This window comes from Macaca nemestrina, chromosome 13, assembly GCF_043159975.1.
Source record: "Macaca nemestrina isolate mMacNem1 chromosome 13, mMacNem.hap1, whole genome shotgun sequence".
Classification (NCBI taxonomy): Eukaryota; Metazoa; Chordata; class Mammalia; order Primates; family Cercopithecidae; genus Macaca; species Macaca nemestrina.
Genome location: NC_092137.1, coordinates 47,193,483 through 47,212,477, shown reverse-complemented (window position 1 = coordinate 47,212,477; position 18,995 = coordinate 47,193,483). Strand labels below are relative to the sequence as shown.

At 53.0% G+C, this 18,995-nt stretch overlaps 1 protein-coding gene across 5 annotated transcripts in view; it reads right to left on the bottom strand.

The window, feature by feature from the left end:
- LOC105464975 (tetratricopeptide repeat domain 7A) overlaps positions 1–18,995 on the bottom strand; it is a 157,075-nt gene that overhangs the window by 12,025 nt on the left and 126,055 nt on the right. For 3 of the 5 annotated variants that reach the window (XM_071076660.1, XM_011713148.3, XM_011713146.2), the window contains 4 exons: positions 17,273–17,389; positions 13,732–13,829; positions 11,907–12,041; positions 2,877–3,079 (listed from right to left, as the gene is read on the bottom strand). In XM_071076660.1, coding sequence (XP_070932761.1) covers positions 2,877–3,079; positions 11,907–12,041; positions 13,732–13,829; positions 17,273–17,389 — 553 coding nt within the window. Of the gene's footprint in view, positions 1–2,189; positions 2,292–2,876; positions 3,080–10,839; positions 10,895–11,906; positions 12,042–13,731; positions 13,830–17,272; positions 17,390–18,995 lie in introns of those variants that run through there. The other 2 variants (XM_011713147.3, XM_011713149.3) reach the window with 2 other exon arrangements.

Genomic DNA, 18,995 nt, shown 5'->3' with positions numbered 1-18,995 from the left:
GGGAGCAGGACCCACCACGACCTCAGAGGGCTCACTGGGGGCCCTAAGCTCCTCTAGCCCAGGCCTGTGGGTGGCTGTGCCCTTAGGGGAGGGGAGGCTCTCCTCCTTGTACTGATCAGAGGCCAACGTCCTCATAAAGTCACAGTGGCATGGTAAGGCCAGAGCGTCCTCCCTGGAAGCCTGGCCTGACTCCACAGCAGGGATACCACCTCCCTTCCACATTCCTCTCTTGGTAATTCTCCAAGGCTGTACCAACCTCCAGAGTTCACAAAGGCTCAGATGACTGATGTGTCTCTTTCCTCTACTATTTTTACAATGAATCCCTTACAAAAATGTGAAACTGACTTAGAATGACAGCTAGTCGTTCCTATCATGTTGTATCACACTGAAAAAGATTCCAAGATCACATCTTTGCTCGGTGGGAAAAAGGTGCTGTGATTGCTTAGCAATATCTGACACTGGTGAGGGACTGAAGGGGAGTGCGATCTTCTGCGCTATGCTTTGCTGTCTCTGGGATTGCACTGCAGACGTTTACACTTTCACATGCATCACCTCATTATGATTAGAACAACACTATGGCCCAGGAACAACGAGGATCGTTATCTACAAAAGGGGACACCAGGAGCATGCAAGTTAAGCGTGTCTTTTCCTAAGTCCCCCAAGTGGATCAGGGCCAGAGCCAGGATTAGACCCCAGATGTCCTGAGTCTCAGGCCAGCACAGGGAAGACACTTAGATCTGGGAACACTTGAGATCGACTCACTAAAGCGTTCAAATGTCTTTAGAAAATGAGTGCTTAGCAAATCTTCCCCAGGCTGAACATTTGCTATTCTTTATGCGTATGTGTGGGATGCTGGCAGGAACAGAGCCTGTAGACGGGATGGGCTGCCCACGCAGAAGCCGAATGCCCCTCTGGTTGCTTGTAACTTTAAAAGAGGGCAGGCCTGGCTCCAACTTGCTCCAATTTCATCAAATCAGCAAGGCACCCCAGGAAGGAAAAAGGGACCACTTCAGAAACATCTGCAGGGAGCCACTCTGGACGGCTATTCAGTTACCATGGAAACCTACCCTTGGAAACTGCTTCAATTTCAGGAAAATAGCTACAAACAATAATAAGCATAAATGAAAAATGGTACACTGTTACTTCAATATTGTACTTGTTATTGGATTTTGTTGGGTTTTCAGGGCTGAGCCTGCAGGCTTATATCCGTGAACACAGTGGAAGGCAGACATCTCTGCCTGGCTGCAGGCCTAATGATATAGCCCACACCCTCCCTCCCACTGCCCTAATCAAGTTTCTGGATGTGACCTCTGGCGAGGCATTTATCAGAGAAGCTGATGTCTAAATTGAGGGAGGAAGGAGGAAGCCTCTTGCAGAAGGCAAACATTTGTTGAGTTGACTGGAAGGCAATGCAGCCATGTGGGAGGGAACATGGACAAGGGTGTATGGTGACTGCACGAGCTTTCTTCATCCGAGGCTGAACATTCACACAGACCTAAGTTAGAAATCTACAGAAATCAGGCAGCGGGAATAATAGCTGAGCTGGGAATTCCTGTTCTATTTCCTTTTCAAGGACTGTCAGGTTGGAAAGGACCTTATGAAGATGGCCTGGTCTGGCTCCTCCCCATGTGATGCTGCATTCTCTTGGCAACACTCTCACCAGATGATTACTGAGTATGTGCCTAGACTATGCTAAGAGTTATAATGTTTTCCCTGACATGGCTGAAATCTAACTCCCTGCCTGTAGCTTCTACTCACAGACAAATCAGCCCCCTTTTGGCAATGCCAACCCTTCAGCCATCTGGAGCCATGCTCCTGAGGCCTCTGTGCTCTCTCTCTGCCAGACGTCAGGGATACCCTAATGGCTGTTCCCCTCAACGCGCTCTCACATGGAGATATCTAAGGTGGAACCCAGACCCTAAGAGGGAAAGATTGTTGCTAACTGTGGGCTCCTAGATTATCCTTCAAAAATCACTTGTACAGATGCAGGCTTGCAAGCTTCCAGATCACTACATTTATCTGGACACCTGTTCTCTGGAAGCAGCAAAGGAAAGCAGGGAAAAAATGATAATCTATAGGGTCTGGAATATCACCTGTCAGAGCTGGTGCTCAATAAATGTTGCCTGGACCAGAGGATACCCACCAAACAGATGATTAAAACTAAGGGTCAGAGAAGGTGGCTGACTTACCCATGATCACCAGGTAGAGGACAAGAGTATCAGCATCCTGCTCCCCAGCCTCTTTGCTTCCCACAGGGAGGCCACTGTGCCCTGGACACCCAAGTCCTGAGCCTATGAACGAGGACCAGGGACTACTGGATCCTCTTAGCACCCCAGGGACCATTCTCAATGTGTGCTTGAGTCAGGTCTGACATGACAACCCACCCCAGAAAACCCCCTGAATCCCACCAAAGATATGTGGAACTCCTTGGAAATGGAGAAGGCAGGGAGGGTCTGGGGACTCCCAGAAAGAAAAGCATTTTGGTAACCGCCCCTAGATTCTGGATTAGCCTTCAGGGCAAGGGTCTGGTGAGTAACAATGACAGCCTTTTGGGGCTAGATCCCTTTGTAGAAACTTACAGCAAAAGGAAGTCACAAAGAGTATCAACCAAACCTTCTAGATTATGTCATCAACACAGACCCTGATTGAAGGGAAATGGCCTGTGTCTACCAGAGAAGGTTACCAGTATCCCAAGAACTGTCTCTTCCAACACAGCAGGAGGGAAGTCCCCTCCTCCAGACACCAGGGAACAGCAGTAGCAAGGCACAGGCAGGCAGTGGAGTATGGGGACAAGGAGGAACAAAGGGGATAAGGGCCCTGAGGCTGTGGGAGGAGGTGGCGGGAGTGTGGATGGAGGGGGGCGGGGTCTGACTCACCAGGCTGTGCATGATGCGCACGCCATCTGGGTTCACTGTGAGCGCCTCCTTGTACAGCTGCTTGGCCTCCTCCAGGCTGCCCTTCACCTCGGCCAGCCGGCCCCGCATATATAGTACTGAGTGAGAAGTGGGGAAGAGGCCTGCTGCCTCCTGGATGCAGAAACCTGCTTCCTTGAGGTGCTTCTGCTCCATGAACAGCTCAGCTGCAAAACCAGAAGGGCAGTGGGAGGTGTGAGTTGTGGGGAGTCAGAGGCATCCTGACCCCCTCCCTGCATCCTCAGAGCTGGGGAACCGGTCTTAGGTGACGAACACTATCCCACCGAGTCACAGCATGGGGAACACTGACTATGGGATGTAGTGGGAACACTAGGTAACAGTTTCTGAGAGCTTCCTCTGTGTCAGGCACCTTGCTAAGTGCCAGTCAATGGCACCAAGATCGTCCCAGTTAATGCTCACAAAAATCCTGTAGAACAAGCTTTTTTTTTTTTGAGACAGGGTCTCCTTTGTCAACCAGGCTGGAGTGCACTGAGGTGACCAAGGCTCACTGCAGCCTTTTCTAAAAAAAAATTAATTTATTTATTTAGAGACAGAGTCTCCCTCTGTTGTCCAGGCTGCAGTGCAGTGGCACGATCTCAGCTCACTGTAACCTCTGCCCCCCTGGGTTCAAGTGATTTTCCTGTCTTAGCCTCCCGAGTAGCTGGGATTACAGGCATGCACCACCATGCCTGGCTAATTTTTGTATTTTTGGTAGAGAGGCTCAGGCTGGTCTCGAACTCCTGGCCTCAAGTGATCTGCCCACCTTAGCCTCCCAAAGTGCTAGGATTACAAGCGTGAGCCACTATGCTCGGCCTCACTGCAGCCTTGACCTCTTGGGCTCAAGCAATCTTCCCACCTCAGTCTCCTGAGTAGCTGGGACTACAGACATGTGCCAACATGCCCAGATAATTTTTGTATTTTTTGTAGAGATGGGCTTTTGCCATGTTGCCCAGGCTGGTCTTGAACTCCTGGGCTCAAGAGATCCTCCCATTTCAGCCTCTCAAAGTGCTGAGATAATAGGCATGAGAAACCGCACCCTGCACAAGTACTACTTTAGAGGGGCAAAAACTGGGCACAGAGGGGTCAAGGCATTGGACTAAGGCCACAGTGGGAGTAAGTGGTGAAGCCAGGGTTTGCATTGGGCTGTTTGACTTCAGAACCTGGCGAGGGGACATGGCGTCCCCTGAGCTAAAAGCTTGCTCAGGTGACTGCAGCCTCTTTTTCAGTGTCCCTTCACTTCCTTTGTTCATTGCATGTCCAGGGAAAAGGGGATGGAAGCAGACCAGGGAGCTCTCTTTGGGTCCCTTGGTCTCCCAGGCAGGGGCTGACTGAAGGTGGGTATGTGCTCAGAGCCAGGGAGAACCAAATGACCCTGCCAAAGATAGGGTGGGAGGATGAGGGAGAAGAGGCTCAGGGGCAAACAAGGGCACAAACCAAGCATTGTTGGTAACAGCTACAGAAACCTCCCCTGCGCTGATGGAGAGCTGATGGGCCAAGCCTGGGTTTGGGAAACATTTTCTCATTAATCCTGACAGCAAGTCTTGGAAGGAGGCATAATCCTCACTTAAAAAGTGCAGGTGGCCGGGCGCCATGGCTCACGCCTGTAGTCCCACCACTTTGGGAGGCCAAGGTGGGTAGATCACGAGGTCAGGAGTTCAAGACCAGCCCGGCCAGGATGGTGAAACCTTGTATCTACTAAAAATACAAAAAAAATTAGCTGGGCGTGGTGGCGGGTGCCTGTGGTCCCAGTACTCAGGAGGCTGAGGCAGAGGGTTGATTGAATCTGGGAGGTGGAGGTTGTGGTGAACTGAGATAGTGCCACTGTGCTCCAGCCTGGGTGACAAAGCCAGACTCCATCTCAAAAAAAAAAAAAAAAAAAAAAAAGCAGGCTTAGGAAGTGAGGACCCCGCCCCATTCCCTCACTGAGAAAGGGCAAAGCCAGGGCTGGACTCCCCAGCAGTTCCGTGGCCTCCCTCCAAAGCAGACACACACCCCTTTGGGTCAGCAGGCAGGAGAGGATCTGTCCTGGAACCAGAGGAGTAGGGAATGGGGCACTTTCTCCAATCCAGGCCAGCCCACACACACACACATTTCAGACCCACGGGCACACCCCACACTAAGGCACTTTAGGAGACGCGGCTCTTCAGCCTCACTGGGCACTCAGCCTTTGTCCAAAGCAGCCCCCAGGCTTGGCAGCCCACTCCTGGGGCCTAGCCTATGCTGAAGGCACAGAAGGATCAAGATACAGACAGGGAACGCAGAAGGGCCAGCAGAGTCTGACTTGTGGTTTTGCCAAGAACTCTGCCTAGCAAAAGCTGACAGCTGAGGTTACCCTAGTTCAGATTATGTCTGGGGTGGAGAGAGAACAGATATGCCCAAGGGAATCTCCCAGAAAGAGGTGGAGAAACCAGGCCCAGACATTCTCTCTTCCTGTCCCAATAGGCAGCAGGAGAGGCCTAACTAAGGCCTTGACTGCAACACAGGCACTGGGGTACATAGCACGAGCACTGCCTAAGGTTCATTGTGCAACCCGAGTAGCCTGCCATATCCTAAAATACAACGCTTTCTGAGTGAGAAGACTCTTTTTCTCTAGTGGAGGTGATAACTTGGGAGGATCAGAGAATTAAACACAGAGAAGCCAGGCTTTCCGGATATGGGAGAGAAATGCGGGCCCTAGCCCCTGGGGACAGCCTGAAATAGAGATTCCCAAGGCAGAGAGCACAGGAAATGGGGGCTTTGAACCCAGGGGCAGATGGCTGGTGGGGGGAGGGGTCAGAGATTTGGTTATCTCAGCCTCAGCTCTCCCTCTCTGCTTTGCTGTTGAGCTGCTGCTGGGGCGTCTGAACAGAGTGCTTAACATACAACTATTGAATACTGACTACGTGCCTCGTCTCCCCATGAGGAGGAGAAAGAGTGGGGGCAGGGGTGGGAGCAGCTGAACCTCTAAACCACTTGAGAGACCAGGGCAGTGGAATGACAAGTGCCACATCTGAGTGTTATGGGTACTCAAGAGGTGCCAGGTCGGTGCTGCTGGTGTGGTCAGGGAAGTCTTCCTGAGGGAGGTGGCATCGGAGCTGGAGCCTGAAGGCTGCAGAGGCCTTTGGACTAAGAGGACAAGGAAGGTGGGCTGGGCTCCAATGTGGCAGAATCCCCCAGGGTCACGAGAGAGGAGAAGCAGAAGGAAGTGTGTGGGTGTCACTTCTGCAGGGTGGCTGCTTCCTCCATCGCCAGAAGCTCAGTTTAGCTGAGGGCCCAGGGGTCAAGCTCCCCACTCCCCTGGACCACTTGGCCCTGGCACAGCTCATTAAGCTGTTTACAACTTGCTGCCCTGTCTCCAGAGGCTGCCCCTGGTCCCTCCCTTGGGGACCCCTCATAGTGCATTCACATCAAGAGATTTTAATTAAAGGGCACCCCACCCAATCCCAATCCGTCTTGCCTCGGGGCCCTGGGTATTCCAGAGGCCTGGGCCTTGCTGGGCTGGCCACACACCAGAGAACACGTCCTGAAGAACTGTAGGGCTGTTCCACTGACGGGCTCCATCCCCAGTTAGACAGGAAACCAGAAGACACAGACCAGAGCCCAGGGAAGCCTCCCGTGGGCTTCTGGAGGCCTGGCAGACAGTGCCCAGCAGGGCCAGCCTCCAGGGTAGGCCTCTGACCTGCAGACAGGCCCACAGGTCTGGGGTGACAGTGCACCACCCCTTGCTAGTCTCAGTATCCCTGAGCAGATGCCTTCGGCTCCTGCTCGACACTTTGCCAGCCATGGTCAGACGGCTGCAGGAGCCCTGGGGCACTGCATCCACCCACGGCCCTGATCCTTCCCAGCCCGGCCCTGGCTGCCAGGTCCCAGTGGTGCCCACACCCATTCCAGCATCCTCTGGCCAGGGCACCACATTTTCCTTGAATTTTCATTGTCGAGGTCATCAGCCCAGCACACAGGACCTTGCTGCACCCTTAGCGTCAAGGGGCCCCTCCGTTCCTTCACTCTCTCTTTCCCTCTCTGATTTTCTCTCTGCTCTCATCATCCTCCTGCCTACCCCCTGACCTCTTCTCTTGCTTGTCTGTCTCCGGTTTTCTTCCTCTTCCCTACATCTCTCTCCACCCCTCTCCCCTCTGTGCTTTCTCTTGGCAGGCTACAAATGGAAAACATCTGTTCCCTGGAGCTTTGCAAGAGGCCCTTTTATTATTATTATTATTATTTTTGAGGCATCCTGGTCTAACCCTGCACCCAGAGCTGATTCCAGTCTTCCTAGCAAAGCCGAGGCTCTCCCACCCCAGGCAGGGGGATGGGCCCACTTTCCATGGGCTATTTCCATACCCTCTTTGCAGGGAGGGCCTTGCCCGCAGGCTGGCCCTGTGCTGATGAGCAGGGTACAGAGAGCCTGGGCCCACCCCTAAGGCCTCTTAGGGCCTCCCCAGGTGAGTGTGCTTCCTACAGAGACCCTCCCCCTGACTTCAGAGAGGTGAGCCACAGGGCAGTAGAAAAATAGATTAGGCCCCCCAAAGAAATTCACCGTGGCTAGCCTTGATCCTCAGTGGGGGCCATTTTGGTGACCCAAAGGAAATAAGCATCAGTCGCTCAGAGCACATGAATGCCCAGGAAAAGGAAGGTGGGGAGAGGGCAAGGGAGGAAGGAGAGTGAAGACCAAGGGGGCTAGAATGGAGAACGCCCAGGCCAACACAGAGAATCCAAAGGTCTGCAGGGAGTTCTCAGGTTGGTCTGAGATCCTCCATCCCTGGGACCCAGAGGGCACAAGGCAGTCAGGGGCTGCATGGGCCTGTTCTGAGTGGCCTCGCTGACTCGGGAAGCTGGGAGGAGTGAAGAAAAAGCTGGAGCTAGGGAAGAGGAGGACGTGGGAAGAAGGCACTGAATAAAGACAGGAGGGGGCAGGAAGGATGACAAAGAGTAGAGGAGCATGCAGGACCAAGGACGAGCGCCAGCTTCTCCCTGGACTATGGCTTCATCATAAACACCTGCTTCAGCCACAGCACTGGCCACCCCACCCCAGACCCCAACTCTGCCCAGGAGACACCTGGGGTGGCCTCCAACTGCAGGCCAGGACACCAGCACCAGACCACAGGAGTCTGGCATCGGGGAGCTGAGACTCAGGCCAGCTTCCCCTAAACCTAGAGAAAGCCCAGAGCTGCCCATGAGCCCCTGGACCTCCAGGACAGGGGAACTCTCCCTACATGCGTCTCCCACTCTGGTGCACTGTGAGCTTCCAGAGCCATGACCTGAGATCATGGGGGGTCATGGGGGATGAAGGGGTGGTTCTTGCTTTTAGGGAAAGCACCTCTCTCAACACTCAGATCTTGGAGCGTCTATGGGACTCTGTGCCTCTCTCACTTTCACAAAGACCCGCTGCCCAAGAGGCACTGCCCTGCAGCCCGTCTCTCAAGTGGGTACCATTCATCAGCTTCTCATACTGGACTGGAACTGGAAGGAGGCTTGAAGAAGGGTGGGGAGGAGGGCAAGAGATGAGAGAGGAAGGCTACGACAGTCCCTTTGAATTCAACTAAAGAGTGAATTCATGATGGAACTTACTGCCAAACAGATTGGGGTGCAATTTATCTTGAACCAAACCAGGGGGATTAGCTCCTTCCAAAATGATCAAGACATCTTTTTCCCTTCCTGCAAATTTGCTGCAGCTGGTGGAGTCATTAGGCAGGGTGGGAGGGGGTGGGGATGCTGATCATATTCTTAGCCTGGGTCAGGTTGGGGAGGCGGTTTAGGGAGATCATTGCCCTGGTGATCTGGTCCTGGCAGCCCTCCATTCAACAGGTGCTTGGTAGATGCTTGCTAGTGATGATGGCAGCCAGGGGAGGGGAGAGGGCTCAGGGGGTGCAAATTACCCTGGAATTCTCTCATGCTCAGAATGAAAGAGCCAGGACACCTTCTCATGTTCATTTCTTGGCTGTGGCGGCTATGCACCAGTCACCAGTCTACTCTCCCCTTCTTCTAGCAGGATAGATCCCCCCCCGGCTTTTTTTTGAGACAGGGTCTCACTCCCATTGCCCAGGCTGGCGTGCAGTGGCACAGTCTCAGTTCACTGCAGCCTCAACTTCCCAGGCTCAAGTGATCCTCCCATCTCAGCCTCCAGAGTAGCTGGGACTACAGGCATGCACCACCATGCCCAGATAATTTTTTTTGTCTTTTCAGTAGAGATGGGGTTTTACCATGTTGCCTGGGTTGGTCTTGAACTTCTGGGCTCAAGCCATCTGCCTGCCTCGGCCTCCCAAAGTGCTTGGATTACAGGCATGAGCCACTGTGCCCAGCCTGATGCCCTGACTTTTAATGGGACACCCGGAATAATGACATCTGCTAGAGCCCTCTGCAGTTAGAGGCAGTCAAATAACTAAGTTCTGGCCAATGGATCATGAGGGGAGGTGATGTGTGCCAATTCCAGGACATGTCCTTATAGGGAAGGGGGTGCCTTTCTTCCTTGTTAATCGTTTGCCTTGGAATGTGAATGTGGCAGAGAGCCATCCTGGACCACACGGACGACAGTGATACCCTAGGGACAGAAAAGTCACTGTCCCAGTCAAGGCTGTCATCTCTAAACTGTTACATGAGAAAGAAATAAGCATCCACCTTGTGCAAGACACTGCTATTTTGGATCTGTTCTTACATGCACCCACACTGGTCTCCTAATACTACACTGCCTGACCCTGACGCGGCGCCACTTTCAAAGCATTCAGATGCTGTTCTCGGAGTTCTCTCCTGTGGAGTGAATACCTAAGATAACGACCAGAGAAGAAAGGCTCATATGCGAATGATTGAAGAGCGTGTGTTTCTACTGACATTCCCAAGTCTAGTTACGGGCTTCAGGAGGGCCTTTAACCTTACTTGGAGTTACCAGAACATGCTAGTATCCCTAGTATACAGCAATACACAGTCTGAAAACTGCAAGCAAGCTTGTGATGATGGTAGTAAACAAACAAGACAAATCAGGCCAGGCGCGGTGGCTCATGCCTGTAATCCCAGCACTTTGGGAGGCCAAGGTGGGTGGATCACATGAGGTGAGGAGTTCCAAACCAGCGTGGCCAACATGGTGAAACCCCATCTCTACTAAAAATACACAAAAAATTAGCCAGGCACGGTGGCGCACACCTGTAGTCCCAGCACTCAGGAGGCTGAGGTGAGAGAATCACTTGAACCTGGGAGGTGGAGGTTGCACTGAGCTGAGATTGCACCACTGCACTCCAGCCTGGGCCACAGAGTGAGACTCTGACTCAAAAAACCAACCAGCCAACCAACCAACCAACCAACCAACCAACCAGCCAGCCAGCCAACCAACCAACCAACCAAACAAAAAAACACCAACCCCCCCCCCCGAGCAAAAAAAAAAAAAACAAAAACCAAGGCAAGTAATTCAAACAAAAGGCCTGGGAGCTCGGGCACAGGAAACCCACAACTGCAGAATCCGATCACTGTGTTATGCTGCATTCCTTAAAGCTGCTGAAGCCCCCAGCATGGGTGCGAATCTGGGGGGGCTGGGGCTCCATGCAGCCCCTTGGAAGTTTGAAGTCATTATTTTAGTCTTAGAAGTCTTAGAAGATGTCATAGAAGTCTTAGAAGTCATTAGAAGTCTTAGAAGAAGACGGGAATCTTTGCTTAAGGCAAAGCCTTGTTTACTATTCCTCTGGATTTTTCAACATCCCTCTTCCTACTTAAGACCCAACAAGCTGACTGTGGAGCAAGTGCAGCCTCCGAGGGCACCCTGAGCTGCTAACTGGGCAGTTTCTGCATTGTTAAACTGCTCCCATGTCTAGCCGTCCTGTGAATCCTGTCCAGTGTTTTTTGCAGATTCAGAACCTACAGTGGGGAGAGTGGGGGTGTACTGCATACTAATGTGTCCATATGTGAGGAACATGCAGTGGGAAACCTTAGATTCTCAGCTAACAAGCACATTCTGACTCTGACTTACCAAATCCCCATGTCCCAGTAACAGATCATCATTTCGGTTTCTTCTCCAACTCCCCCTAGGGACAACAGCGCACCCCCATGATGGGGAAGGAGCAGAGAGGAGGGTAATCAGAGAAAATGCAAGAGGTGCTCCTGGGCCCAGAACTTCGATTGGGCAGCTCTAGGCCAAGGGGGTGTGCTGGCCTGAGGTACTTTAGGGGTCCATTTAGCCTATCCTCCTCCTCTCTCTTCTGCTGCCATTTTATTTCATTCAGGTACTTGTCATCTTTGGCCTTGGTTCTCTCTCTTTCCACTCTGATCCACCTCTCACACCACTGTCAGGGTAAATTTTCAAAACTCTTGGCAGCGAGTCCCTCCCGGGCATTCATCAGCTGGTGTTAGGACACTCGCTGTCCATGGGGCCATGCTGCCTCTTCCTCCATCATGACTGCCATGGACAAGACACAAGCCAAACACCTTTTGCTGAGCACTTGTAATGGCCACCCTGACTGTGTCACACACTGGCTTGTTTCAGATCAGGGCTAGCCAATTGTGGGCCGCCTTCAGAACCCAGGTCTGTGGGACTCTGGAGCCAGGCTTCCTGCAGCCTGCCTCCTCAACACTGGCTGGCCTTCAGACTGACTCCTGGTGGCAATGGTACCACTTAGTTACCAACAGGGACTGTCACCTGAATGGCAACCTCAAAGTTACCAGTCTTTCCTCCACCTTCAATGAATTCTAACCCCAGCCCTCTCTTTCTTGGGGCCTCCACACCTCCCCTCTCTGAGCTCTCTAGGGTTTGAAGCCCGTTTTTGAGACCAAGACAACTGTCCATCTATGTGGCCTCTCAGGACCTCCGATCCTCTCATGTTTGGGTTTGCTGCCAGGGAAGCTCTCCCAGGCAGGGAGGTAGACACCATCTCCACTGGGCAGAGAAGGAGACGCACTGCCAGAGGCGAGGACTCCGTAACCTGTGTGGGCCTAGCAAGGAGTCCCCACCTCCCCACACTCCCTTCTCCAGGACAGGGTTCCGAGAGCATGGGTAGCCTGCAGACAGGCTGCGTGTGTCACTGGGACTAGGGCACTCACCAGCCTGCAGCCAGATCTGTTCCAGCGTGGTCCATAGCTGCATGGGTCCCTGCTTCAGGACCGAAGAGGGCATAGTCAGCTCTGACATGGCCTCCTCCAGCCGGGAGGCTGCGATGGATGAAGCCCGCCGGGAGCCTGCAGAGCAAGAGAGCACGAGCTGAGCAGTGGTCAGAGGTCCACATGTTGCAGGCTCCAGGAGCAGTCATTGCCCAGCACCATGGGGAGACAGGGTACCCCGAAACAGGGTGGTGTGGCTGGGCAGCCAGAAAGCAGCTCACAGACCTACTAGGGAGGGTCCACTATGTCCTCTCACCCACAGCTGGGGAGGGTAGCTCTTTGGAGGACAATAAGGCAGAGATCTCACTAGGAATCTATTCCTAGGAAAACAATAATGTCAACAAAGATGCTCTTTACGTGAACACAACAGAAATGACCTCAGTGTCCAACAATAGGGACTGATTAAAAATAAGTGGGGGTATAATCATCCCAGACTCTGCGGTCATTAAAATAACAAAGTACAAATACAGATATCAATGTAGAAAGATGTTAGGTGAAAACAAGCAAGTTACAAAAGAACAGGACCACATTTTTATAAAAAAGAAATATGGGCATGGAAAAAAGTCTGAAAGGTCATTTATTAAGGTCTAAGTGGTGAAATTAGGAGTGATTTTTCTTTTCTTCCGTTGGCTATTTTCACTCTGTTTTCACAAGTGCATATTCTCATTTGTTTGTAGAAAGGTCCCCATTCAAGGCTGTGCTGAGAAGGACCCTTGGATCGCAGCTCAAGTCAGAATACTGCCCTCTGGAAAACCTCTCCCAGTGGCAGTTCTGGGTGACATGGGCTCCGGTTCAGGCTACATAAGCTGTTGACATTTATAATTCCCATGCAGGTGAAATGTGAGCACTTTCTCTCTCTCTGTCACAGAGGCAATAAAGGCTCCAATAAACTCAGGAGACCTCAGGGCAAACCACGGATGACTTCAGTTCATGAGACAAGTGTACGTGGAGTCCTAATAACTTTGTTCATGATTCTTCCCTCTTTAATTGCAAGGGAGCTACCATTCCCCCCTACCTTAACCATTCCCTCCTGGGAGACAGAAGCTCTGCATACAGCCATACACCCCTGAGATGTGCCTCTAAAGTCGGGTGCTAGGTTTGGCTTCTGAAATCAACTCTGTCACCTGACAACAAAGGTGCAACTTGGCTCAAGGCCACAGAAGTGAAAAAAAAACGAGCAATTCCACTAGATACAACTCCACTCACACTTTCCTTCCCATGACTCATTCTTGTGTTTTTGATGAAGGCGTTCTGCTCTAAGCAGGTCCTCAGTTGAAAAATGTAAGTCTGCAGTTCCTGAACTCATTTGAATTTCACAAGCCATGGCTTTCAGGATGAGTTTTTCCAGCAAAGAGTCTGCTTTCAGCTTAGAATTGTAAAGAGCTCAGTTCATTCCTTTATATTTGACTTGATCTGCCGAGGATATTAGGTGGACTGTGGCCTCAGGCTTGAGCCTAAGGGGAAATGGTTTCTGTGCTCCACAGCCACCTTTCCAGCCAGGCTCCTCTTTCTTCACCCCCATGCAGGAGGCAGGGTTCCTCCCCTGCCCACCGCCTGCTGTGGGACCAGCAGCCAGCCCCTACCCAGAGCCAAGATCAGCCCTAGAAGTTGCCCAAGGGTAGTTCCTTAGCACCTGGGCAGCAGCTGGCAAGGAGCCAGTGGTGGGCTTGGCCCGGCCAGGAGGTGCCCCTCTCCATGTTGGTGCCCTCAAGCTGGGAGTGTGAGCTGTGGGTCCATGCACACAGCTGCCCAAGGAGTTCATTCTTACCAGAGTCTGCATCATGGGCATCAGGCAAAGTCAGGTGCATGCCACTCTGCTTCTTCATGGTGAGGCCCTCACCGAGGCTACCATCCTTTTCCAGGCCTCTAGAAGGCAAAAGAGGGCCAGGGTCCGGTAAGGTAGAGGGCTAGCGTCACGGGGACTGACAGGGAGAATGGGACAGCCTCACTCTAGGCAGGCTCTGGGGCTGTGGGTTCAGTCCCAAAGACAGAGCTGAAGTCACCAATATCACCAGAGAGGCAGAAGGGATCAACATAGGTAGCATGCCACACAGGCTGAGGCCTGGAAACCCTCCCACCCTCCCTACTGTCTTCTCTGAAGTGGGTAAGGTCAGAAGCTCCCCAGGCCAGGGGGAGCAACATCCAGCAGAGTGCCAGGCAGAGAGTGGGGACTGTGGACTGACTGCCAAGGAAAGCCTGGTCTTGACAGGGCACCAGAAGTGCTGCAACCCCCAAACCCCTGTGGAAAAAGGGCCCAGATGCCACCCCCTGCCTCAGGCTTCCATTCCGTGGGCTGCCAGGGTGTCCCCAGAGGAGCCAGCAGAGGCCCCTGGGGTGGCAGATTAAACAGTCATGGAGATCCCATCTTGTCCCCCAACCCCTGTCCCCAGTTTCCCAGATCCCTGCTGCTATACTGCTGGCGGGGGGAGGGGTTCCTCTTTTCACAGAGTGGGGGCTGGGGGGAACCAGGAAATAGCCTCCAGCTTAAGCCTGCCGTGGCCATCCTGGGGCACAAGCAGTCCCAGCCAACACATTCCCACTGCCGAGGAAGCCCACAACCTTTGACCCTGTCAACTGGGGAAACTTAGAGAAGAGAAGCAGAAGGCACAGGAGAGGAGGAGGCAGGGCAAGAAGGTTTCTTTCCTTCAGAGAAGCACCAAGATGATGATCCCACAAAGAATACCAGGGGTGTCCTTGCCATCCTAACTCAGGCTCACATTGGCTTCAACTTGGGCCTGGGAATTTTAGTGGGCATGAGAGGAAACCATGTATAAAACCACAATGGCTCTGGGCTGGTTCCCTTCCTCTCCCACCCCTTCCCATTCCCAGGAGGCACAAAGTGTGGTGCAAAAAAGCCAGAGACAGGCCAGGCATGGTGGCTCATGCCCGTAATCCCAGTACTTTGGGAGGCTGAGGCAGGAGGATCACCTGAGGGCAACAGTTCAACAACAGCTTGAAAAACACAGTGTGACCCCATCTCTACAAAAAATGTTTAAATTAACCAGACATGGTGGTGAGTGCCTGTAGTTCCAGCTATTTGGGAGGCTGAGGCAGGAGGATTGCTTAAGCCCAGGTGATAGAGGCTGCAGTGAGCTGTGATCACGCCACTGCACTCCAGCCTGGACAACAGGGCAAGACCCTGTCTCAGAAAAACAAAAACAATACAAAACAAAAAAGCCAGAAACACTAGGTTGGAATCATGGGCCACCCTTCTCAGCTTTGTGACCCTTGGCAATGCTACTTGACCTTTCTAAGTCTTAGGTTTCTCATCTTGAAAATGATTGTGAGAATGTCCATCACACAAGGTGGTCATGGGGAGTAAATGAGACAATGTGGGCAGATCTGGTGCAGGGCTGGCGTGAAGCAGGGCTGGGTGCAGCTTCCCATCCTACTCTTTCTCCCATTCCGTGAAGGGGCCTTTCCCAGGGCTCCAGAAAGAGTCCATCTCCAGGACTACCCTTGGTTCTAGGCCAACATACAGCATGGTCCCTACCTTGAGGAACCTTACAGCCCAGATGGGGAGAAGGGACAGTTCAAGTTGAACAATCAGCAAAAACCCACTTGAGAGGGTTGAATGAAGCATTTTAGAGGCTGGGTGGTTGATGGCTCCATGAAGGAGGAGTATCTGGACAGGGCCTGAGGGGCAATTAGAACATGAGACCAGCAGTGTGGGGCTGGCCCAGGCAGAGCAGCGGAAGGTATGGCTGATAGTGAAGGTCTGCTAGGCCAGACCTGCAAGCTGTGGTCTTAAACCTTGGCTACCCCAAACTAGATTTTACCCCCAGTGTAGGGCAGGGTTATCTGGACCAGAAGCCTGGATCCAATATCCTCCTGGCTTTCCCAGGAGATAGGGAGGATTCTTTTCTGAACTTGGGGCCAGAGATCAGAAACCAGGGCTTGTAAAATCTAGTTTGGGGCAGCCAAGGAGAGGTACTTAGGGGCTTCCTGTTGTGAAAAGCCTGCAGTTCTGCTGCTCCAATGGAGGCACAGGCCAGGTCTTCAATGCTGGGAGACAAGGCTGCAGCTCAGAGGGGTCCCACCACGACTGACCACTTGGAGGAAGAGACAAGCAGCCATCCAGATAAGGATGCAGGAACAGAGCAGCCAGCTCCAGGGCAACCCCCTTGCAGGCGGGGAGCTGGGTTGTGCACCTGCTTGTGTGGCCACAGCCAGTGAGCAGGAGAAAAAGGTCATCGGAATGCAGGTCCCCTCACCCAGAGTGTGGCCCTCGGCCTCATGCATCCAGTTGCCAGGTGGCTTCACATTCCCATTCTGAAAAGTCCTTCAACCCCAGAGTGTCCTTCTGGCAGCTTCCACCCACTGGTCCTGCTCTGCCCTGGTCTCCCAGGCCTGCAAAGTGAGGGCTGACTCTGCCCAAGGTGTTTTACTCCGTCAGATTACCCTCCTCTGTAAATTTCACTGTTACAGACGTTCCTCTGGGGAGTCTGGAAGCCTTCTGGGCTCCCAGAGTCTCTGTGAAAACACAAATACACACCAGGCGGGTGTCCCCTGAGGCCTCGGGGAGATGACACAGCCAGCGATCTCAAAGAAGGACAAGAGGATCAGGAAGAGGCAGGGCCCCTGACCTGCAGGAGGCCCTCTTTCCCTTTGGGCCACATAGGCTAAGCCTAGGAGTCCCATTGGGTTTGAGCAAAGACTTTCTGCAGATTCAGCCTGGACATGACTGCCCTGCTCTGGCCCATGAAAGATCCAGATCCCAGGCCAGGGTCTCCGGCAGGAGACAGGAGGTATGAAGAGCGTGGGTGATTAGGGAAGAAGGGGTGGCCCTTCAGGACTCCACCTCCTCCTCCTCTTCTAGCCTCCAAATGGAATGAGGAAAGAAGTGACAGCCTCCATGGGCTGGAACTCAGGAGACCCAGGTTCAAGTCCCAGCACTACCACTTACCAGGCGAGTGATTCTGGTAAGCTATATATAAAGTCTCTGTGTCTGAGTTTCCTCACTGGGCTGGGAATAAAATCTGATAATGCATAAGCTGTAAGCAGCTGAGGTATAAGATAAAGGAACAAGCCCAGCACCCAGCTCCAGCGCTCAAGAATGATTTCTCTTCCTTCTTACCACTCCTCAACCTCAATGTCCCACCCAGGGTCTCTATGTACTTCATAGAGGACTGTCAGGAGGTTCAAATTGGACTACGGATGTGAAAAGCTCCGTGGGCAAGAAGTTCCATGCTTTCATTCAACAGCCTCCCTCTCCTCCCCATCTTGGCAGGCATGGTGGCCACCCAGCTGTGGATTGATGCCCTGGCAACCACCCTCTGGCAACCCAAGAGACGATGACGGCCACTCACCCCAGCTGGGAGAAGCTGTACAGGGTCTGCCACAGCCGCAGCATTTGTCTGCAGGTCACGAGGGCTTCCTCTGGGCCTTTCAGCGCCTGCTCCAGCTTCACCTTGGTGAACATCAGGCTGTGGGGAGGGAGCGGCCATCAGCACACCCCAGCGATGGCCCACTTTCACCTGAGGATCCTGCCCCACCAGGACGGCCCCACATGCCCACCTCCCCAGCTCGCAGAAGGCAGAGTGCCATGAGGGCGGCAGCCTCTGCCAGGCCCCTGGACCACTTGCTTTCTCTCTGTGCCTTTTTCCCATCTTGGCTGCCAAAGCATGAAGCACCCCATGAAGCATTGTCAGTGCCCACACTGCGGATGCCCCGTGTCCCCTGACCACGTGCCATCCTGCCCATCTCTGAAGCACTGCCCTGTGAGGTCTTGCTCGGTTTGCTCTTCCTACCCACATCCTCCACTAAGCAACGCCCTGTGCCTACTGAACGTGGGACCAGGCTTACACTCACATTCCCCACAGGGCCCAGCCTGGGACCTTGGATAAGAGACCCGTCCAGACAGTGACTTAGAATCCATGAGTGAAGGTAGAGCAAGGAACCGGCAAGGAGGTCCCCTAAGGACAGAGCTCCGCTTCCCACCTTGCCAGCCACAATAGTATAGGTGCCCAAGCAACACCTCCTAAGTGGAACTGCAAAGTTTGCTTCCTGACCCTGGAGATACACAAAGAAGGCGGTGTTATGCTTTATCAAAGGATTCTTTCTTGGATTTCCCAAAATAGCCAGCTCCCCTTACATAATCGATAGGATTAAAGTGACGTGAAATCCTTTTCAATCACCATTTAGGGACAGTTACTGTGCAATGAAAGCAAGCAACTTCAGAATTTCTTTCGACCTGAAAACCTGAAGTCCTCTGAGGTAAGACCAGTGTGGGGAGTGGCCCTTAGAATGGCTGAGAAGAAGAGCTGGTCCCACCTGGAGGCAGGACCCCAGGAGGGGTGGCTGGCTCCCTCCCTCTGCCCTGGACACAGCAGGCACAGCCAGAATGCTTCTCACAGGCCAGTCACGACACTTGTTCATCAAGAGCTGGGGTGGAGCCCTGGAGGCCCTGCTGTGACTGGTGTTGGCCCTTCAGATGCTGGGGAGGTCTGGGGGTTCTGGAGGGGTCCAGGCAGTGGTTATATAGCAAAAATTGGAAGTCCAGCCATATTTTCACCTTGGTACTGCCAGCAGTACCAACACACACCAGCTGCCTGGGCAGCCTGCGGAGAGTTTGAACCACTGAGGGCCAGACAGTAGCACCTCCCGCTTCTCACCAGTGGTTGAGTAGTGAGGCCCTTTCTTCTCAACACCACTGAGGAGCAAGACCACGGGACTGTCAGGCCCTGCACTTGAACACTGCCCGGTGGTTCTACCAGCCCACCCGAGGGTAGCACACAGGCCTGCTCCATCGGAGGGTCCCCACCCAGACTACGAAGGCTGCAGGCGCCACCTGGCAAGGCCAGGCCTGGCTCTGGCAGCTGCTCCTCTGATCTCTCTCAGTTGGGCCTCTGCCCTGAGACCTGGGCTCCCAGCTTCATAAAGCCCTCTGATGTCCTTATTCTCTGCCTGTCTTTCCACACTTTGTCTCTTAGATTGCAACTTGGTAGAGAATGAAGAGGGTGGAATTTGCCCCAGGATCTTCAGAAGAGGGGATTTCTAGACAAGAATTTTTCTTCCTCACTGCATCCCCCA